Source organism: Oncorhynchus clarkii, chromosome 14 (genome assembly GCF_045791955.1).
Source record: "Oncorhynchus clarkii lewisi isolate Uvic-CL-2024 chromosome 14, UVic_Ocla_1.0, whole genome shotgun sequence".
NCBI classification, from domain to species: domain Eukaryota; kingdom Metazoa; phylum Chordata; class Actinopteri; order Salmoniformes; family Salmonidae; genus Oncorhynchus; species Oncorhynchus clarkii.
In genome coordinates, this window is record NC_092160.1 from 6,397,501 (window position 1) to 6,421,300 (window position 23,800).

The 23,800-nt window shown below is 43.6% G+C and overlaps 1 protein-coding gene across 1 annotated transcript; it reads right to left on the bottom strand.

The window, feature by feature from the left end:
- Positions 1-3,413: 3,413 nt before the first annotated feature.
- Positions 3,414-14,813, bottom strand: LOC139365790 (uncharacterized). Its single transcript, XM_071102863.1, has 5 exons — positions 13,826-14,813; positions 10,728-10,886; positions 10,491-10,608; positions 4,098-4,321; positions 3,414-3,865 (listed from the first exon to the last, which is right to left on the bottom strand). Exons 1-5 carry the CDS (start codon positions 14,808-14,810, stop codon positions 3,414-3,416), a joined length of 1,938 nt encoding a protein of 645 aa, XP_070958964.1. The 5' UTR covers positions 14,811-14,813.
- Positions 14,814-23,800: the final 8,987 nt, after the last annotated feature.

Here is a 23,800-nt window from a genome sequence, read left to right on the forward strand (position 1 = left end):
TTTAGTCTTTGTGTGTGTGTTTGTGTGTCTGTGTGTGTGTCCGTTAGGCTTGGGCGGTATACTGTATATACCATATACCGGGGTATTTGGAAATAGGCACGGGATGGTTTTTCAATACCGTCAATACCGTTGAAACTATTTTTAATATATTTTTTAATAAATGTGAATATTTGTAGCCACTTTTTAATTAAATACCTGCAGTCAACTTGTGCAATGCTGTATTCCTCACCTGTCACATCATTTTTTCATTATGAAACTTACTAGTTGTCCCCAGTCATGTGGTGTTTGTTTACAAGCACACAACGACGAGAGACCAGAGCCTTGTGAGTCACTCACTGTTGTGCAGCACGAGCCAGGTGATCGAGTTACAGTGTGGAATTTACAGCTAAATGTTTTGCCAGCTAAATCTTTTATAACTTTTTAAAATGTGCTAAATGCTCTGCAGTTGTGCATTTGGTCTGCTAATTTAGCAGCTAGTTAGCTATCTAGCTAGTGGTTAGCTTCTTCCAAAATCAAGCTTTGCTTGGTATCAGCAGAGAATCCCCTCCTGGATTAAGAGCTTTGCTGTCTAATATTTGTTTTTATTTGTTAGCAGCATTTTTGAGTGAATTGTATAACATTATGAACTGGGATGTCTGTCCTGCAAATAGTTTAGGTCAGAGACAGTATAAAATGTTCACAATGCACTTGATAGCATTTAGTTAGCATTCTCTATGGGATTTTACATGTACTTTTTAGCATTGCTAACTTTTGGATTACAGAGGCTCAGTGGGGTTTGAAAATAGTGCCCCTTGTGTTCAGGGTCTGTATTACTGAAAATCCTGGGATGGCACAAGGTCAGTATGACAATCTGGGTACTACCCAAGCCTAGTCTCTGTGTGTGTGTGTGTGTGTGTGTTTATGTTTGTTTGTATGTGTGCGTGTGTGTAGCCTACGTGTGTGAGAGGAAGGGGACATTAAAGAACAAGTATAAAGACACTAAACTTGTTTTCTTTGTTTTTTAAAGTCTTGACTTTAAACATGGTTGAAATGACCAGTGTTGTTGGATAATGCAGAATCCCAATCTCTAACACAGAGAAGCCCTCTGGACAGTGATAGCTCATCGTTCCAGTGATTTAATCACATGCTGGAATGTATGAGTAGAATAGTGAGAAAGAGAAAGAGAGAGAGAGAGAAAGAGAGAGAGAGAGAGAACAAGAGAGAGAGAGAACGAGAGAGAGAGGAATGTGTAGAGAGATAGTTGTGAGAGAGGGAGAAAGGGAGGGAAGAAGAGAAAACAAGAGAAAGATGGATAAGTAGAGAGATAGAGTGTGAGAGAGAGAGAATGGGAGAGAGATAGTGAGAGAGGAAGATATAGGCTTGGCTTTGCTGTGATAAATAGCCCAGGCTCTCTCTATTGCATTAGCCCGGCTAACCGATAGATTGCAGTCCGAATGGGCAGAGACACATACAATAGGTTTCTCATATAAAGTTGCATATTAAATTCCTTCACAGGACTGCACCCTGTAAGCATGTTTCAGGGAAAAAGGAGAGAGAGAGACAGATAAAAGATAGTGGAAAGAGAGGGGGAGAGAGAGAAAAAAAGGCTGATTTAGGAAAAAAAGAGAGAGGAAAAAGAAAGGAAGAGAGACTGAGATGGAGAAGCACAGGGTGGGAGGGTGAGGGGAGAAAATATTCTGTCTGTAACTTTCTTTCTTTGTACATCTTGTACATATCGGTATGTGTGTTTTGTGTTCTCTCTAAACATCTATGTGTGTTCCTCGCTGTTCTGTGTTATTGCTAACAACCTCTTAATTGCTTTCTAACTCATTAAGATGCTGATGTTTTAATAGTAATTAATCCATCATTTGTCCATATGCAAATATGGACCATAGAGAGTTCTTCTCCAAACAGTATCTGTCCCTTAATCCAGTGTTAATGCAGAACCCTAGTGGAAGGAGACAATGTGAAGCTGCTTCACTGTTAATTGCCTACTAACTACATTTAATTACACGGCTATGTCTGTGGGAGTTGGCTCATCAGAAAAAAATAGCTTCTTGAAGTTGATTGGAGTTCAACTAAACAATCCATCCTTCTAAATCTTTCAAGGGAATCCATCCTAAATGTTTTGGAAGATATCTTGGTGTTTGTAAATGTTCAACAAATGATGGTGGCAAGTGTGAATTGTGCTACATAACTCCACTATCTGATCTCTGCCTATGTCCCAATCTGTCTTTTTGTCTGGTCTCCTTTCGTTCTCTCTCTCCCTCCTTCCCCCCGTGCTCTCCACCCCTCCTCTCTCCAGATCTTATTAACTCATTAACTTTTTTCATTATTTTTAATAAAAGATGAGTTATGACTCCAGCCTCTCTGGGGCGCCGTATCCTTCCTCTTTCACTGTCTTTCACTTCTACTGCTCTCCTCCTCTCGTCCCACTCTTCTCCTGCTCTCCTCCCCTCTTCCCACTCTTCTCCTGGTCTCATCTGCTTCTTCCTCTAAGGCCTAGATTCAATCAGATCAAGCATTGAACCGGCGATAGCAGACACCCGTTTCGCGGATGTTTTTGGCGGTGTCAGAGGTGGAATTGCGCTGGAGTTGTCAAATCGGTGAGCAGTTGCTCTTGGGCCATCACCAGTTACCACAGCCGCAAAGTCATAAACCCTGCCTATTCCCACAATTTCTCTTTTTAAAGGGGAACTGCACCCACTGATTTGGCCTTTTTTCTTTAGTGTTTCTCCTCATGGAATGCTGACGGCCATGTCAGAAGCCAAACTAGAGTTGGTACAGCCAAGAGGCACCCATCTGTTAGAACGTTGCCCTCAGCTGTCCCCCCCCCCCCCCCCCCCCCACCCCACTCAATCACAACAAACAATCAAAACTAACAAGTTCAATAACTACAGGCAGATGTATGGTGATGTGCTGGCGGAAGTTTTCGACGGGTCAGTATCCTACAGAGTAACATGAGAAGAATGCAGTTGCTGAATTTATGTAGGTATTCTAAACTACGTGATTCGATAGTTTTCAAATGTAGTAACAGGTCCATGTGGGATAAACAACCCTTTACATAATACCATAGAAGCAGTGTTGTGCTAATATAACTAATGTGCACCTTTCCCAATTCATTGACATTCCCAGCTAGGTAACTAGCTAGTTAGGTAGTTAGCTAGCTAGTTTTTTAACGTCAGCTATGCTAGCAATGATAGTGATAATGATTATGAAAATGTACAAAACCAGATACTACTAATCAGCAGTCTATGGTCTAGCTACCAGTATAGTCACCACCATTCCAACCACCTATTCCGTCCGCATGGCAGGGTACTAGGGTCCTTTCACAGAGCATGCAAACCAGAGTTGGCTGTGGTCAAGCCCTATAAAGATTTTCAGTCTCAAGCGGCCGTGATCCTTTGGGGGTAGATGAAACAAAGGAGCCCCAATCATGAAGCGAAGCAAAAGGGGTCGAGGTGCGATTTGCACATGGAGGTTGGCAAAAGGGGCCGAGGTGCGATTTGCACATGGAGGTTGGCAAAAGGGGCCGAGGTGCGATCTGCACATGGAGGTTGGCAAAAGGGGCCGAGGTGCGATTTGCACATGGAGGTTGGCAAAAGGGGCCGAGGTGCGATTTGCACATGGAGGTTGGCAAAAGGGGCCGAGGTGCGATTTGCACATGGAGGTTGGCAAAAGGGGCCGAGGTGCGATTTGCACATGGAGGTTGGCAAAAGGGTCCGAGGTGCGATTTGCACATGGAGGTTGGCAAAAGGGGCCGAGGTGCGATCTGCACATGGAGGTTGGCAAAAGGGGCCGAGGTGCGATTTGCACATGGAGGTTGGCAAAAGGGGCCGAGGTGCGATTTGCACATGGAGGTTGGCAAAAGGGGCCGAGGTGCGATCTGCACATGGAGGTTGGCAAAAGGGGCCGAGGTGCGATTTGCACATGGAGGTTGGCAAAAGGGGCCGAGGTGCGATTTGCACATGGAGGTTGGCAAAAGGGGCCGAGGTGCGATTTGCACATGGAGGTTGGCAAAAGGGGCCGAGGTGCGATTTGCACATGGAGGTTGGCAAAAGGGGCCGAGGTGCGATTTGCACATGGAGGTTGGCAAAAGGGGCCGAGGTGCGATTTGCACATGGAGGTTGGCAAAAGGGGCCGAGGTGAGATCTGCACATGGAGGTTGGCAAAAGGGGCCGAGGTGCGATTTGCACATGGAGGTTGGCAAAAGGGGCTGAGGTGCGATTTGCACATGGAGGTTGGCAAAAGGGGCCGAGGTGCGATCTGCACATGGAGGTTGGCAAAAGGGGCCGAGGTGCGATCTGCACATGGAGGTTGGCAAAAGGGGCCGAGGTGCGATCTGCACATGGAGGTTGGCAAAAGGGGCCGAGGTGCGATTTGCACATGGAGGTTGGCAAAAGGGGCCGAGGTGCGATTTGCACATGGAGGTTGGCAAAAGGGGGCTTGAATTGTTGACATAATTGTAATCCAAACCCAACCTTAATTTACTCATTACTCCAAACTTTAGACGAGACTGACTTAATGACCAAAAATGATCCTATTTACACTTTGTAGTCAATTCTGGCATTGAAAAAATGTTTCTGACTCATATCGATGCTAACCCTAACCCACATAGGCTGTTTTTAAAAGGGATTAGTTGGTTTTTAGGGTCAGACGCTCTTTTAAAATCTGATTTTAAACCTATCCCTAACCTTAACCCTTAACCCTGACTTTGTGGCTGTGGTAACTAGTGACATCCCTCCTCTGGAAATCCTTGTCACAGAAGCCACACCCGCCTCACTCTCGTTAGAAGATCAGAACAAGGAAGTGTAGGCTATATAGAAATGAATAGGGAGTGAATGTTATTTACAGTATTATAAGGGTTACATGGAGAATATCGGACCTCTCTGAAATGAAAATGGATGACCCTCCCGTGTACCCAAAATAATAATTAAAACACAAAGTGGAAAGCAGAGAACATGTCTACTGTTTACCCTCACTTCTTGGACAGACCAGGGCCTAAGATATGCCATTTTAGAAACTGTTCTTTGTCCTGTAAGCGTTTCATGGTAGTGCAGGAATTTTTATAGCACACGTGGCTGCGGACCAGAAGGCTGTGGGCTTGCAGACCACCGTGAACAAGAGGGGTGGAAATATCTCCTTTATAGTAAATTAAATATCTCCTTTATAGTAAATTAACTAAAAAATGGCTTTTCATTAACATTCTACAGTGGGGCAAAACCCGCTAATACTTATTTTCCACCATAATTTGCAAATAAATTCATTAAAAATCCTACAATGTGATTTTCTGGATTTTTTTTCTCATTTTGTCTGTCATAGTTGAAGTGTACCTATGATGAAAATTAAGTGGGAGAACTTGCACAATTAGTGGCTGACTAAATACTTTTTTGCCCCACTGTATGTCATTTTACGGATTAGAGAAATCTTTTTTAATACCACTGTAACGGCTTTCTTCGGGTGAAGGAGAGTCGGATCAAAATGCGGCATGTAGATTGCGATCAATGTTTATTCAACAATGATGAAACATGAACTTTACAAAAACAATAAACGTAATGTGAAAACCGAAACAGCCTAAACTGGTGCAAACTAACACAAGCCAGTTACAAGGACACTAAGGACAATCACCCACAAAACACTCAAACAATATGGCTGCCTAAATATGGTTCCCAATCAGAGACAACGATAAACACCTGCCTCTGATTGACAACCACTTCAGACAGCCATAGACTTAACTAGAACACCCCACTAAGCTACAATCCCAACACACCACATACAAAAACCCATGCCACACCCTGGCCAGACCAAATAAATAAAGATAAACACAAAATACTTCGACCAGGGCGTGACAACCACACAAATGACTGAAATCACAGAGAGATGTGCTCATCTATTCATATTTCTCCAATGTCAAATCGGTGTGTCTTGTTTGCAATGAAACGGTCCCTGTTTGCAAACAACAAAATCTGAGACATCATTAGGAATCTGAGCATGGTCATTTCAAAAGATAGACCTACCTTTCCACCTCAGACAGAGTAAGCCTACCAATGCAGAAAAAATGTACACTTTAATTAACTACTGGCTACTCTTCTTCTGTGGCTTAACCCAACAAGAGAAGGTCACAAGTGTTTCCCTAAAAGCTGTCTGGGTTTAAACATCTTCTATTGTACAGAAAGTGAATAGCTTAATCTATTGACAGTGAGAGAATTAGATTACTTCCCAAGCCAAGTCATGTTTTTGTCTCCTCGGCTATAGAACATTGTAGCTCAGCCTCTGAATGCCAAAGAAATGAAACAGTGATATTCTCATATGCACTGGAGTCACAACAGCTTGTTTTTAGCATAAAGCATTGCGGACCGAAGCGCTGTTATAAATCACTTTATATTTTTCGGATCCGTTTTATTTTCTTAAAAAGCTTAAGCTAACAAGGGGTAGGTAGGTCTGTGCAGGTCTATGGCATACCCTCTCATACTCCCACAATTCCAGTCTTGGTTTTCACTTACCTTCACGGAGGTAGGCTATATAAAGAGTGCATGGTGGGTAGAGGAATTGACCGACAAAATCTATAGATGTAGCAGCCTATAGTCTAATTTCGTCTGTCAAACAGGTAGGCCTACCTTATGTGCTTAAATAGGAAGAAATAGGCTCCAACACAAAGCCCTCCTGTTGTTCGTAAAGTCTAAAATAAAGACGGTTGAAATGCCTTCTCAGCACCACAAATGCTTCTTCAAGTATCAGCACCACAATGTAAGTTACTCAAATCTGCCTTTTTGTGAGGTAGAGGTCGACCGATTATGATTTTTCAACGCCGATACCGATACGATTATTGGAGGACCAAAAAAAGCCGATACGATTAATCGGCCTATTTTTATTTATTTATTTGTAATAATGACAATTACAACAATACTGAATGAACACTTTTATTTTAACATAATATAATACATCAATAAAATCAATTTAGCCTCAAATAAATAATGAAACATGTTCAATTTGGTTTAAATAATGCAAAAACAAAGTGTTGGAGAAGAAAGTAAAAGTGCAATATGTGCCATGTAAAAAAGCTACCGTTTAAGTTCCTTGCTCAGAACATGAGAACATATGAAAGCTGATGGTTCCTTTTAACATGAGACTTCAATAATCCAAGGTAAGAAGTTTTAGGTTGAGGTTGTTGTAGGAATTATAGGACTATTTCTCTCTATACCATTTGTATTTCAAATACCTTTGACTATTGGATGTTCTTATAGGCACTTTAGTATTGCCAGTGTAACAGTATAGCTTCCGTCCCTTCCCTCACCCTTACCTGGGCTCAAACCAGGAACACATCGACAACAGCCACCCTCGAAGCAGGATTACCCATGCAGAGCAAGGGGAACAACTACTCCAAGTCTCAGAGCGAGTGACGTTTGTAACGCTATTAGCGCGCACCCCGCTAACTAGCTAGCCATTTCACATCGGTTACACCAGCCTAATCTCGGGAGTTGATAGGCTTGAAGTCATAAACAGCTCAATGCTTGAAGCATTGCGAAGAGCTGCTGGCAAAACGCACAAAAGTGCTGTTTGAATGAATGCTTACGAGCCTGCTGCTGCCTACCCCCGCTCAGTCAGACTGCTCTATCAAATATCAAATCATAGACTTAATTATAACATAATAACACACAGAAATACGAGCCTTAGGTCATTAATATGGTCAAATCCGGAAACGATCATTTCGAAAATAAAACGTTTATTCTTTCAGTGAAATACGGAACCGTTCGCAACGAGCCAGGCAGCCCAAACTGTTGCATATACCCTGACTCTGTGTGCAATGAACGCAAGAGAAGTGACACAATTTCCCTAGTTTAATATTGCCTGCTAACATGAATTTCTTTTAACTAAATATGCAGATTTAAACATATATACTTCTGTGTATTGATTTTAAGAAAGGCATTGATTCGTGCAACAATTATGCTTTTTTCGCAAATGCGCTTTTGTTAAATCATCCCCCGTTTGGCGAAGTTGGCTGTCTTTGTTAGGAAGAAATAGTCTTCACAGTTCGCAACGAGCCAGGCGGCCCAAACTGCTGCATATACCCTGATTCTGTTGCACAGAACGCAAGAGAAGTGACACAATTTCCCTAGTTAAAATAAATTCCTGTTAGCAGGCAATATTAACTAAATATGCAGGTTTAAAAATATATACCTGTGTATTGATTTTAAGAAAGGAGTTGATGTTTATGGCTAGGTGCACATTGGTGCAACGACAGTGCTTTTTTCGCGAATGCGCTTGTTAAATCACCCGTTTGGCTAAGTAGGCTATGATTCAATGATAAATTAACAGGCACCGCATTGATTATATGCAACGCAGGACAAGTTAGATAAACTAGTAATATCATCAACCATGTGTAGTTAACTCGTGATTATGTTCAGATTGATTGTTTTTTATAAGATACGTTTAATGCTAGCTAGCACCTTACCTTGGCTCCTTGCTGCACTCGCATAACAGGTAGTCAGCCTGCCACGCAGTTTCCTCGTGGAATGCAATGTAATTGGCCATGATCGGTGTCCAAAAATGCCAATTACCGATTGTTATGAAAACTTGAAATCGGCCCTAATTAATCGACAATTCCGATTAATCGGTTAAACTCTATTGTGAGGTCAATAACGCTGATAAATAATCCTACATCATGGGCAAGAAACACACAGAGATATATAGCTTTATCAGCAACTCCTTCTAAAACACTGAGACATATTAACATTTCATCAATTACAAATGACATGACCCTCCCCTGGACTTGATGTAAAAATACTATACCCTCCTCTTTAAGACTTCTGAGTGGCGCAGCGGTCCCTGGTGTGAATCCAGGCTTCAATCCATCTCTTACTCAAATTTTGGATTTTGGTTGAATTTTCAATATAACTTAGTTTATCCTAATCAAGAATGGTCTATTTTATTTTGGGTAGATGTTTGCTATGTAAAATTATCCTTACTGTATAGCTGTCTCTGTAGACCTAGCTATGAGGTTAGCACTAGCCTACTAGCATTCCCGCTAATTCTTAAACAGTGTATTTCTTAAAGGTATTTCAGTGCCAGCTCAATGCTGCTTCTGTAAGCGACAGGAGGTTAATGTGTGCAGACCGGTGTGGCGGTAGGCCACGGATGGTTTCTTGGAACTGATGGCTTTTATGGTTGTCTGTAGATGGAGTACAACTCCATTGAGTTGTCGCGTCGGGGACAACTGTAGTATTTGAGCTTTTCCTAACCTTATTCCAGTTCTCCTAACCTGCTATTTTAATTTTCCTAACCTGCTGCGTTAGTTCTCATAACCTGCTGCGCAAAGTCACTTCCATCTAGCCACAATCGTATAAGCCATCAGTTGTGAGAAACCATTAGTACCAGCACACCGGCAGGTTGGGCCTAAGCGACTGGCTGTTGATGTGTGCAGACCAGCAATATGCCACATTTCTTTACAAACTAAAAACCTCTGTTAATTTGTCCTAAAAAACAAGTTATGTTCCTTTTTTTTCAAGAACTTTACTTTTATTTTTCATCCTTTTTGTACAAGGTTCTGATTAGGCTACCATGAGAGAGCTCACGAAGCAAATAAATGCTATACTATTATTAGAATCCTTGACTACTGTGGTAAATACCATTTACTGCACCACTCCACCCCCACCATTCAGTACCATCCCTGGATGTAGGGGATATACCTTCACAACCTTACAAGAACAGAGATGGCACTCTGGTTAGAAATGACAAATATTGGATTCCAAGACTTTCTGGGACATATTTTAGTCCAGTACATGTACACACACATACATGTATAACAACATCATAGAGCACACATATACAGTAGCTGCACAATCATACAATTCCCCATAAAGATGAAACACTGTCAAATAATGTTTTTTTATTTTTCTCTCAGAAGACTGATTATTTTGATATAAATTAAATAATTGCTAAGCGTCTAGTCTCCTTGTCAGGTTGTGGTATCATATTCCATTGATTGGGGGCAAAGTATCTGCTACATTGGAAGCCCTCAGGTTCATACGACTAACAGCAGTGGTTAGAGTCCACTACCAAGCTGGGAAGAGAGTTTTAGTCTTTCTGTCTCTCTGTCCATCCCGTGATATTTCTTTCCAGGTATCAGTGTTCGAGAACAAAGTGACTCGTGGCTTTCCCCAGTCACTGCTCATTGGTTGAAGGGATAGAAATAGACTCTGATAAAACATTTTTGGTTGGAAGTCCTCTGTATCCTTGTTCTGGATTGCGTGTGATATTTTGGACGAGTTCCTTCACATTCGTAGCCTGCTCTCCTTTCTGGAGATGGCCAAATAGTCCCTGTGTCCTGGAGGAGAACATAGAGTAGTGGTTCACTTTTATGAACATTTTATTGGAAAGGAAAAAGGCGCAACGTTTTCTCACCGTAAAAAAAAACATCTAATGTTATTTGTGTAACTATTACAAGATTGAAGTTTTGGCTTTCATCCATGGCCTTCTTATGAACTCATGAATAACTTCAGGGTGTGTCTTACTTGTCAGTGATGTGATTGACCCCTGGGCTAGGTGTGTGGGTCAGGCTGGCTGGGCTCAGCGTACATGACTGGTGGGACACTGAGTCCTCCTCACAGTTAGATGCAGGGTCAGCAGGATCTGACACACAGGACACAGAATGGTATAAGGTATCAACTGTTTAATAATACAAATTATTATACAGATAATTTTGCGCTTTTTTTTTTAGCTCAGTAGTGATTTCCATTACCTGTCGTTGCCGTTGGCGACAGCGGCCCCGTTGCTGTGCTGAGGAGACGGCGTGGCCGTTCCTCTGCTGACTTCCTGTAGCATCATACCTGTCTCACTTGGCCCCGCCCTGCAGGAAGAGGTGTGTCCACACAGCAGATCCACCTCCCCTCCACATACTTTCCCCCCACCTGAGAGGGATACAAGACCAGAAGACAAGAATTGTATATTCTGTCCACGCAGTCTCACCATTGACCGAGTCTGTAATATATTAAATTTATTTTTATTTGGATTTCATGTAATGGACATACACAAAATAGTCCAAATTGGTGAAGTGAAAAAAATGACTTGTTTCAAAGAAGAAAAAAAAAGAAAAAAAAACTGAAAAGTTGTGCGTGTTTATGTATTCACCCCCTTTTGCTATGAAACCCCTAAATAAGATCTGGTGCAACCAACTACCTTCAGAAGTCACATAATTAGTTAAATAAAGTCCACTTCTGTGCAATCTAAGTGTCACGTGATCTGTCACATGATCTCAGTATATATACACCTGTTCTGAAAGGCCCCAGAGTCTGCAACACCACTAAGCAAGGGGCACCAACATGCAAGCGGCACCATGAAGACCAAGGAGCTCTCCAAACAGGTCAGGGACAAAGTTGTGGAGAAGTACAGATCAGGATTGGGTTATATAAAAATATCTTAAACTTTGAACATCCCACGGAGCACCATTAAATCCATTATTAAAAATGGAAAGAATATGGCACCACAACAAACCTGCCAAGAGAGGGCCGCCCACAAAAACTCATCGACCAGGCATGGAGGGCATTAATGTGAGAGGCAAGAAAGAGACCAAAGATAACCCTAATGGAGCAGCAAAACTCCACAGCGGAGATTGGAGTCTCTGTCCATAGGACCACTTTAAGCCGTACACACCACAGAGCTGGGCTTTACGGAAGAGTGGCCAGAATAAAGCCATTGCTTAAAGAAAAGAATAAGCTACCACATTTGGTGTTCACCAAAAGGCATGTGGGAGACTCCCCAAACATATGGAAGAAGGTACTCTGGTCAGATGAGACTAAAATTGAGCTTTATGGCCATCAAGGAAAACGCTATGTCTGGTGCAAACCCAACACGTCTCATCAGCCCGAGAACACCATCCCCACTGTGAAGATTGGTGGTGGCAGCATCTTGCTGTGGGGATGTTTTTTTCCAGCAGGACAATGACCCTAAGCATACTGCTAAAGCAACACTCAAGTGGTTTAAGGGGAAACATTTAAATGTCTTGGAATGGCCTAGTCAAAGCTGAGACCTCAATCCAATTGAAAATCTGTGGTATGACTTAAAGATTGCTGTACACCAGCGGAACCCATCCAACTGGAAGGAGCTGGAGCAGTTTTGCCTTGGGCAAGAAACTTGCAGCTGGAATTGCTGCAAAAGGTGTCTCTACAAAGTATTGACTTTGGGTGGGTGAATAGTTATGCACGCTCAAGTTTTCTGTTCTTGTTTATGTCACAATAAAAAATATTTTGCATCTTCAAAGTGGTAGGCATATTATATAAATCAAATGATACAACCCCCCCCCCCCCCAAAAAAAAAAATAATAATTTCAGGTTGTAAGGCAACAAAATAGGAAAAATGCCAAGGGGGTGAATACTTTTGCCAGCCACTGTAGCACTCTCGTCGGTAGTCATGGACTTATTTGAAAGTCTGGTCATGGCTCACATCAACACCATCATCCTGGAAACCCTAGACCCACTCCAATTCGTGTACCGCCCCAACAGATCTACAGATGACGCAATCTGAAATACACTCCACACCACCCTATCCCAACTGGACAAAAGGAACACCTATGTGAGAATGCTGTTCATTGACTACAGCTCATCGTTCAACACCATAGTGCCCACGAAGCTCATCACTAAGCTTGGACTAAACACCCCCCTCTGCAACTGTATCCTGGACTTCCTGGCGGACCACCCCCAGGTGGTAAGGGTAGGCAACAACACATCTGCCATGCTGATCCTCAACACTGGGGTCCCTCAGGGGTGTGTAATTAGTCTCCTCCTGTACTCCCTGTTCACCCATAACTGCGTGGCCAAACAAGACTCCAACACCATCATTAAGTTTGCTTACGACACCGGAGTGGTAGGCCTGATCACTGACAACGATGAGAAAGCCTATAGGGAGGAGGTCAGAGAACTGGCAGTGTAGTGCCAGGACAACAACCTCTCCCTCAATGTGAGCAAGACAAAGGAGCTGATCGTGAACGACAGGAAAAGGCGGGCCGAACAGGCCCCCATTAACATTGACGGGCTGTGGTGGAGCGGGTAGAGGGTTTAAAACTCCTTGGTGTCCACATCACCAACAAACTATCATGGTCCAAACACACCAGACAGTCGTGAAGAGGGCACAACAAAACCTTTTCCCCCTCAGGAGACTGAAAAGATTTGGTATGTGTCCCCAGATCCTCAACAAGTTCTACAGCTGCATTAAGAGCATTCTGACCGGTTGTTTCACCGCTTGGTCTAGCAACTGATCGGCATCTGACCATAAGGTGCTGAAGAGGGTAGTGCGTACTGCCCAGTACATCACTGGGGCAAGCTTCCTGCCATCCAGGACCTATATAATAGGCGATGTCAGAGTAAAGCCCATAAAATTGTCAGAGACTCCAGTCTCCTAAGTCATATACTGTTCTCTCTGCTACCACACTGCAAGCGGAATTGGAGTGCCAAGTCTAGGACCAAACAGCTTCTAACACCAAGACATAAGACTACTGAACAATTAATCAAATGGCCACCGGACTATTTACATTGACCTGAAACCACCCCCCCCCATTTGTTTTTTACACTGCTGCTACTCAGTGTTTATTATCTACTTCACCCCTACCTACATGTACAAAATTACCTCAACTAACTTGTACCTCTGCACACTGACTCGGTACCGGTACCCACTGTATATAGCCTTGTTATTGTTATTTTAAGGGCTTGTAAGTAAGCATTTCACGGTAAGGTCTGCACTTGTATTTGGCGCATGTGACAAATAAAGTTTGATGTGATGTGATTTGATTAGACACCAGAAAAAATTGTGTATGTTCCTTCCCAGTGTATGTTGTCTTTTCCCTTGTTCCTTTTACCTGTCATGAATGTGTTGGGGTATGGTGGCCGGCCCCTCCCCCTGCCGTAGCCGTAGTAACCACAGCGCAGCAGGCGGGCGTAGGCAGACCTAAAGTCTCTGTTTAGGGCAGCGTAGAGCAAAGGGTTCAGAGCTGAGTTGATGTACCCCAGCCACTGCACCACGGGGTAGGCTGCTGGGTAATTCTGCTTCTTCAGACCCATAATGGTAAACAGGGTGAAGTAGGGCAGCCAGCACACCACGAAGACCCCGATCACTGCTGCTAGAGTCACTGTGGCTTTGTGTTCCCGTAGAGCCACCGCTGTTACTGAGGTGAGTTGACGAGGGGCTGACGAGGAGCTGTTGTTGTTGTTAAGTCTGGGGCGCGCGTGGATGATGCGCCTGGCCTGCGCCCGAGCGATGCGAAGAATACGGTGGTAGGTCCAGCACATGATCAGCAGGGGGAGGTAGAAGGTTAAGGAGGAGTCCACGACAGCGTACGATGGGTTCAGCTCAAAGTTACACTCTGTCATGTTGTCCCCCTGGCCGCGATTCTGCACGTTGCCGTCCACCGTGTTCCATCCCAGGTGGATTGGCAGGAATGACACTGCTAGCGACACCGCCCACACCAACGCCATAGCAAAGGCAACTCGCCTCGGCAACACCAGTGAGGAGTATCTAAGGGGCGCGGTCACGGCCAGGTAGCGGTCCAGGCTAATGGTCAGTAGCGTGAGGATGGAGGCGGTGCACAACATAACATCCAATGAGATGTAGATGTTGCAGATGGTCGGCCCCAGAGGCCAATCGCTGAGCTGGAGGAGGGCGGAGAAAGGCAGGACAAGCATGCCAAGCAGCAGGTCAGTGATGGCGAGGGAGACGATGAAACAGTTGGTGAGGCAGCGGAGACGTCGTGTGGCGCAGACGGCCAGACAAACCAGGACGTTACCACACACTGTCAGCAGGATGAGCAGGGACAGGAAAACACCGAGTATCACCATAGACAGCATCCTCACTGGAGTCCCAGTCCCAACCCTAACCCCTCCCTTACACCCAGTCCCAACCCTAACCCCTGCCCTACAACAACTCAGTCCGGACTAGAGGATAAATCCTTTAGAGAAGCTTCATCTGGGTGTGGCTGTATCCATACTGATGTACGTGGATGGAGATTCATCTGTGTGTTTGAGCTATTTTCCTTGGTATGTTTGTGTATATTTGATATATATATATGTATATGTCCAATTTCATTGGTTTCTGGATGGAGAGGTCAGTGTATCACAGGTCCTCTGAGTGAAGGGGCGATGAGGAGTCCGATGGTTGGTCCAGTATGTGACGATGGGCTGTAGAACACCGCCCTCTGTTGGTGACTGGTCCACACTGCTCCATGTTATCCATATCACTCAGCTTTCTTTCGCATTCAGGTCACAACTTCATCTAAAAACACAGAGCAACAGAAAGTCAGACAGCCCCCAAAACAGAGTAACATGGCCGCTACACTGCAAGGAGATACTTTACCGAGCTACTTACTAGTGCAAGTACTTCCACTATCAGAAAATAGGAAGCAAATTTAAGCAAATGGCAGCAGACGAATATTGCTCACTTACTAAGCTATCAAGATTAGTGAGATGGAAAATGAGGGCAGTAGTTACACATGTCTAGTGGTGGAATATTCAATAAGAGAGACTGATAAGATAACCTGTGTGTGTGTGTGTGTGTGTGCGTGTGTCTGTGAATGTACGTCAGTAAGTCGCAAGGGGTGTTTGCTCTCCCTCCCTCTTCTGCTTAAATGGCCATTTGGGACATGCTCCAGGTTTGGAATGTAGAAGTCTAATCACTCAAACAGTATATCATTTACCACCACATGGCTAGAGTGGTAGAGGGGTTGGGGGAGGGATAGAAATGGGGTGGGGGGGGGGGGGCAAGGGTGGTGGAGAGGGTAGAGAGGAGGGTGGAGCGAGAGAGAAAGGGGAGAGATAAGAAATAGGAAGAAAGACAAAAAGATATGAAGAGATTGTTTGCCTTGACTCTGACCACATAGGGAAAGGCACCAAATTGAAGACTCATCTCTTCAGACAGACTTATTTCTCAGATCCCCCAAACACACACGCATTCTCACCATAACATATACCTCTACCAATCACACACACACACACACACACACACACACACACACACACACACACACACACACACACACACACACACACACACACACACACACACACACACACACACACACACACACACACACACACACACACACACACACACTCGCTCTCTCTCAGATTCATCCACTCTATGTTTTACTGGAGGACTCTTGGCAAAGCTTCTTTCCCATAGTGTATGTCCATATCTGGGCAGCCCCCAATGTCTATTGCTGTCCTGACAGACCCCCACGACAGACTGCCTTCCCACAGACAAGGCACAAAGGGGTGTGTCTGTATGTCTGTTTGACTCACAGTCTGTGAGAAAGCATACAGCGCCTTCAGAAAGTATTCAGACTCCTTGGATTTTTCCACATTTTGTTACGCTACAGCCTTATTCTGAAATGGATTAAATAAAAAAAATCCTCAGCAATCTACACACAATACTTCATAATGACAAAGCGAAGGCAGTTTTCTTTAAGAATTTTTTAACCATATTTACATAAGTATTCAGACCCTTTGCTATGAGACTCAGAATTGAGCTCAGGTGCATCCTGTTTCCATTGATCATCCTTGAGATGTTTCTACAACTTGATTGGAGTCCCACCTGGGGGAAATTCAATTGATTGGACTTGATTTGGAATGGCACACACCTGTCTATATAAGGTCCTACAGTTGGCAGTGCATGTCAGAGCAAAAACCAAGCCATGAGGTAGAATGAATTGTCATTAGAGCTCTAAGACAGGATTGTGTTGAGGCACAGATCTGGGGAAGGGTGCCCAAAATAATTCTGCAGCATTGAAGGTCCCCAAGAACGCAGTGGCCTCCGTCATTCTTAAATGGAAGAAGTTTGGAACCACCAAGACTCTTCCTAGAGCTGGCCGCCCGGCCAAACTGAGCAATCTGAGGAGAAGGGCCTTGATCAGGGAGGTGACCAAGAAACTGATGGTCACTCTCACAGAGCTCTAGAGTTCCTCTGTGGAGATGGGAGAACCTTCCAGAAGGACAACCATCTCTGCAGCACTTCACAAATCAGGCCTTTATTGTAGAGTGGCCGGACAGAAGCCACTCCTCAGTAAAAGGCACATGACAGCCCGCTTTGAGTTTGCCAAAAGGCACCTAAAAACTATCAGACCATGAGAACAAGATTCTCTGATCTGATGAAACCAAGATTGGAGGAAACCTGGCACCATCCCTACGTGAAATCATGGTGGTGGCAGCATCATGCTGTGGGGATGTTTTTCAGCGGCAGGGACTTGGAGACTAGTCAGGATCGAGGCAAAGATGAACGGAGCAAAGTACAGAGAGATCGTTAATGAAAACCTGCTCCAGAGAGCTCAGGACCTCAGACTGGGGCGAAGTTTCACCTTCCAACAGGACAACAACCCTAAGCACACAGCCAAGACAATGCAGGAGTGGCTTTGGGACAAGTCTTTGAATGTCTTTGAGTTGCCCAGCCAGAATCCGGACTTGAACACGATCAAACATCTCTGGAGAGGCCTGAAAATATCTGTGCAGCAAATCTCACCATCCAACCTGACAGAGCTTGAGAGGATCTGCATAGAAGAATGGGAGAAACTCCCCAAATACACCTGTGCCAAGCTTGTAGCATCATATGCAAGAAGACTTGAGGCTGTAATCGCTACCAAAGGTGCTTCAACAAAGTACGGGTAAAGGGTCTGAACACTTATGTAAAAGTGATATTTCAGTTGTTTTATTTGTAATAAATTAATAATACATAATAAAATAACATATTATTAATAATAAAAAGCAGTTTTTGCTTTGTCATTATAGGGTATTGCGTGTAGATTGATGAAAAAAACAACATTTCATGCATTTTAGAATAAGGCTGTAACCTCAGAAAATGTGGAAAAAGTCAAGTGGTCTGAATCCTTTCCGTAGTCACTGTATATCTGAGATACTGTACCTACTGCATCCCTCATCCTCCACATACAGAAAACCCTCGTTCTGCCAGTCACATTCTGTTAAAGGTCCCCAAAGAACACACGTCCCTGTCGCTCCTCTTTTCAGTTCGCTGCAGCTAGCGACTGGAACGAGCTGCAACAAACACTCAAACTGGACAGTTTTATCTTCATCTTTTTCTTCAAAGACTCAATAATGGACATTCTTACTGGCAGTTGTGACTGCTTCACGTGATATATTGTCGTGTCTACCTTCTTGCCTTTGTGCTGTTGTCTGTGCCCAGTCATGTTTGTACCATGATTTGTGCTGCTACCATGTTGTGCTGCTGCCATGTTGTGTAGCTACCATGTTGTTGTCATGTGGTGTTGCTAGCATGCTGTGTTGTCATGTGTTTCTGCCTTACTATGTTGTTGTCTTAGGTCTCTCGTAATGTAGTGTTATGGTGTCTCTCTTGTCGTGATGTGTGTTTAGTTCTATATTTTTATTTTTAATCCCAGCCCCCGTCCTCGCAGGAGGCCTTTTGCCATTTGGTAGGCTGTCATTGTAAATACGAATTTGTTCTTAACTGACTTTCCTAGTTAAATAAAGTGTCATTAAAATAAATGAATACAAATACATATTCAGTACATCTGTGTGTTTAAAGAACTATTGTGTTCACGTTTCTCTATGTGTATTTCTGAATTGATTTGACGTCGGTATCTTATCGGTGTGTGTTGGAATTTGAGAGAGAAAGTGTATGATATGATTGTCTAAAATATGAACACAACACCTCAATACAATGTAGAACCAGGAACAGATATAGCCCTTGGTTCACTCCCGACCTGACTGCCCTTGACCAGCACAAAACATCCTGTGGCGTTCTGCATTAGCGTTGAATAGCCCCCGCGATATGCAACTTTTTAGGGAAGTTGGGAACCAATATACACAGGCAGTTAGGAAAGCAAAGGCTAGCTTTTTCAAACAGAAATTTGCATCCTGTAGCACAAACTCTAAAATGAAGGAAACACTAGGAAACACTGTCACCACCGATAAATCCACTATAATTGAGAATTTCAATAAGCATTTTTCTACGGCTGGCCATGCTTTCCACCTGGCTACCCCTAACCTGGTCAACAGCCCTGCAACCCCCACAGCAACTTGCCCAAGCCTCTTCCATTTCTCCTTCACCCAAATCCAGATAGCTGATTTTCTGAAAGAGCTACAAAATCTGGACCCCTACAAATCAGCCGGGCTAGACAATCTGGACCCTCTCTTTCTAAAATGATCCGTTGCAATTGTTGCAACCCCTATTACTAGCCTGTTCAACCTCCATTTCGCATCGTCTGAGATCCCCAAAGATTGAAAAGCTGCCGTGGTCATCCCCCTCTTCAAAGGAGGAAACACTCTAGACACAAACTGTTACAGACCTATATCTATCCTACCCTGCCTATCTAAGGTCTTCGAAAGCCAAGTTAACAAACAGATCACTGACCATTTCGAATCCCACTGTACCTTCTCCGCTATGCAATCTGGTTTTCGAGCTGGTCATGGGTGCACCTCAGCCACGTTCAAGGTCCTAAACGATATCATAACCGCCATCGATAAGAGACAATACTGTGCAGCTGTATTCATCGACCTGGCCAAGGCTTTTGACTCTGTCAATCAGCACATTCTTATCGGCAGACACAACAGCCTTGGTTTCTCAAATTACTTCCTCGCCTGGTTCACCAACGACTTCTCAGACAGAGTTCAGTGTGTCAAATTGGAGGGCCTGTTGTCCGGACCGCTGGCAGTCTCTATGGGGGTGCCACAGGGTTCAATTCTCAGGCCGACTCTCTTCTCTGTATATATCAATGATGTCGCTCTTGCTGCTGGTGATTATCTGATCCACCTCTAAGCAGAGGCCACCATTCTGCATACTTCTGGCCCTTCTTTGGGCACTGTGCTAACTAACCTCCAGACGAGCTTCAATGCCATACAACTCTCCTTCCGTGGCCTCCAACTGCTCTTCAATGCAAGTAAAACTAAATGCATGCTCTTCAACCGATCGCTGCCCGCACCTGCTCGCCCGCCCAGCATCACTAATCTGGACGGCTCTGACTTAGAATACGTGGACAACTACAAATACCTAGGTGTCTGGTTAGACTGGAAACTCTCCTTCCAGACTCACATTAAGCATCTCCAATCCAAAATTAAATCTAGAATTGGCTTCCTATTTCGCAACAAAGCATCCTTCACTCATGCTGACAAACATACCCTCGTAAATCTGACTATCCTACTGATCCTTGACTTTGGCGATGTCATTTACAAAATAGCCTCCAACACTCTACTCAGCAAATTGGATGCAGTCTATCACAGTGCCATCCGTTTTGTCACCAAAGCCCCATATACTACCCACCACTGCAACCTGTATGCTCTCGTTGGCTGGCCCTCGCTTCATACTCGTCGCCAAACCCACTGGCTCCAGGTCATCTATAGGTCTTTGCTAGGTAAAGCCCCGCCTTATCTCAGCTCACTGGTCAGCATAGCAGCACCGACCCATAGCAAGCGCTCCAGCAGGTATATTTCACTGGTCACCCCCAAAGCCAATTCCTCCTTTGGCCGCCTTTCCTTCCAGTTATCTGCTGCCAATGACTGGAACGAATTGCAAAAATCACTGAAGCTGGAGACTCATATCTCCCTCTCTAAATTTAAGCACCAGCTGTCAGAGCAGCTCACAGATCACTGCACCTGTACATAGCCCCTCTGTAAATAGCCCATCCAACCACCTCATCCCCATACTGTTATTTTTTTTCTTGTCCTTTGCACCCCAGTATCTCTACTTGCACGTTCATCTTCTGCACATCGATCACTCCAGTGTTTAATTGCTAAATTGTAATTATTTCGCCACTATGGCCTATTTATTGCCTTACCTCACTTATCTTACCTCCTTTGAACACACTGTGTATAGACCTTTCTATTGTGTTATTGACTGTATGTTTGTTTATTCCCAGTGTAACTCTGTGTTGTTGTTTGTGTCGCACTGCTTTGCTTTATCTTGGCCAGGTCGCAGTTGTAAATGAGAACTTGTTCTCAACTGGCCTACCTGGTTAAATAAAGGTTAAATACATTTTTAAAAAGAACGTGATACGGCCAGTCGGACACGCAATGGTTGCGCTCAAGTAAGTTGACCCACAATGGCTGACGTCATTGACACATATTGTTAGTCAGAGCTATAGTAGTAAGACACAAAATGGCTACTCTCTGTGATACACATTGGATCAGTCACACCTGCGGTAGTGTACATCCTGTCTGTGGCGGATTGCAACTTTGAGGAGAATGTCAGACTTGTATATACAATTGAAGTCGGAAGTTTACATACACCTTAGCCAAATACATTTAAACTCAGTTTTTCACAATTCCTGACATTCAATCCTAGTAAAAATCCCCTGTCGTAGGTCAGTTAGGATCACCACTTTATTTTAAGAATGTGAAATGTCAGAATAATAGTAGAGAGAATGATTTATTTCAGCTTTTATTTTCTTCATCACATTCCCAGTAGGTCAGAAGTTTACATGCAATCAATTCGTATTTGGTAGCATTGCCTTTAAATTGTTTAACTTGGTTCAAATGTTTCAGGGAGGCTTCCACAAGCTGATGTCTTGAGATGTTACTTCAATATATCCACATAATTTTACTCCCTCATGATACCATCTATTTTGTGAAGTGCACCAGTCCCTCCTGCAGCAAAGCACCCCCACAACATGATGCTGCCACCCCCATGCTTCACGTTTGGGATGGTGTTCTTCGGCTTGCTAGCCTCCCCCTTTTTCTTCCAAACATAACTATCGTCATTATGGCCAAACAGTTCTATTTTTGTTTTATCAGACCAGAGGACATTTCTCCAAAAAGTACGATCTTTGTCCCCATGTGCAGTTGCAAACTGTTGTCTGGCTTTTTTATGGCGGTTTTGGAGCAGTGGCTTCTTCCTTGTTGAGCTGCCTTTCAGGTTATGTCGATATATAGGACTAATTTAACTGTGGATATAGATACTTTTGTACCGGTTTCCTTCAGCATCTTCACAAGGTCCTTTGCTGTTGTTCTGGGATTGATTTGCACTTTTCGCACCAAAGTACATTCATCTAGGAGACAGAACGCGTCTCCTTCCTGAGCGGTATGACGGCTGTGTGGTCCCATGGTGTTTATACTTGTGTATTATTGTTTGTACAGATGAATGTGGTACCTTCAGGCATTTGCAAATTGCTCCCAAGGATGAACCAGTTGTGAGTTGTGGAGGTCTACAATTTTTTTTCTGAGGTATTGGCTGATTTCTTTTGATTTTCCCATGATGTCAAGCAAAGAGGCACTGAGTTTGAAGGTAGACCTTGAAATACATCCACAGTTACACCTCCAATTGACCCAAATGATGTCAATTAGCCTATCAGAAGCTTCTAAGGCCATGACATCACTTTCTGGAATTTTCCAAGCTGTTTAAAGGCACAGTCAACTTAGTGTATGTAAACTTCTGAGCCACTGGAATTGTGATACTGTGGATTATAAGTGAAATAATCTGTCTGTAAACATTTGTTGGAAAAATTACTTGTGTCATGCACAAAGTAGATGTCCTAACCGACTTGCCAAATCTATAGTTTGTTAACAAGAAATTTGTGGAGTTGTTGAAAAACTAGTTTTAATGACTCCAATAAATGTAAACTTCCGACTTCAACTGTATGTTCGAATACCAATTGTTGTTGTGTCATACAGAGATGAGTTGACGTGTTATTGTTAGATAGACTTGGTCATTGTCCCAAATTACACCCTATTCCCTACACAGTGCACTACTTTTGACCAGAGCCCTTTAGGAACCCTATGGGCCCTAGTCAAAAGTGGTGTACTATATATGGAATAGGGTGCCATTTGGGACTTAGACAGTATAATGAGACAGTATAATTAGTGTTTAGTATTTTGGGGGGGGGGTCTTTGTATACATTGTGTCACTACACAGTGACAGGACAAGGATTTATGCTAAGTGGAAGTGACCTCACATGACCTTTTAGATGATCTACATTCCAATTCTCTTGACCTGAGTCTACTAGTGTTATTTCAGGACCATTGAAAGGTGAAAGGACTGGATGGGTTTGAATCAGTAGTTTTAAGGGAAGCAAAGGAACAATTTATCTACCTAACCATCCTGCTAAAGGAAGCCATTCTTGCATAGAAAGTTGGAATCCAGCCAAAGAGTTTCAGCTGTGTTTTTTTCTCTAGAGCTGGGCCTGGAATGACTAATGAGACTTTTTCATTTTTTGACCTTTATTTATCTAGGCAATTCAGTTAAGAACAAGTTTTTATTTACAATGGCATTCTAGGAACAGCAGGTTAACTGCCTTGTTCAGGGGCAGAACAACAGATTTTTACCTAGTCAGCTCGGGGATTTGATCTAGCAACCTTTTGGTTACTGGCCCAATGCTCTAACCACTAGGTGACCTGCCACCCCAAAGTGCCAAGAGAGTATGATTGGTGAGATGCTTTCAATACCAATTGAACAATTTTGTTAATGTGATCAAACACCTGTGTCTTAACCAGAGATTTGCCTGAGAACCGAGCGGTCAGGTAAGCTGTTTGGAGTGTTTATCCAACTGGATTTAAAAATAAAAAAAATATAACCAGATGTAGTTGTTCCTGTTTCTGTTTCAGCCAAATCCCCTCTATTTCTACTGGAATAGAGACACAAACAGATCCGTCGGGTTTCACTCCATAGATAGATCATCCACTCACACTCCCTCATTCTCAGGTCCAGAGAATTGGTGACCTCTGTGCTTGCCATTGTGTTCCCAGTTACGTGCAGGTTACGTGTACACTGTGTAACAACAGCGCATGTGACTGGCTGAGTGAGTTGAAAAGTAATTTTTGGTAGCTTATTAATAAGCTTCAGAACAGATCACCTATTAAATGGGTTTTTGAACTTGGTCAAAAAC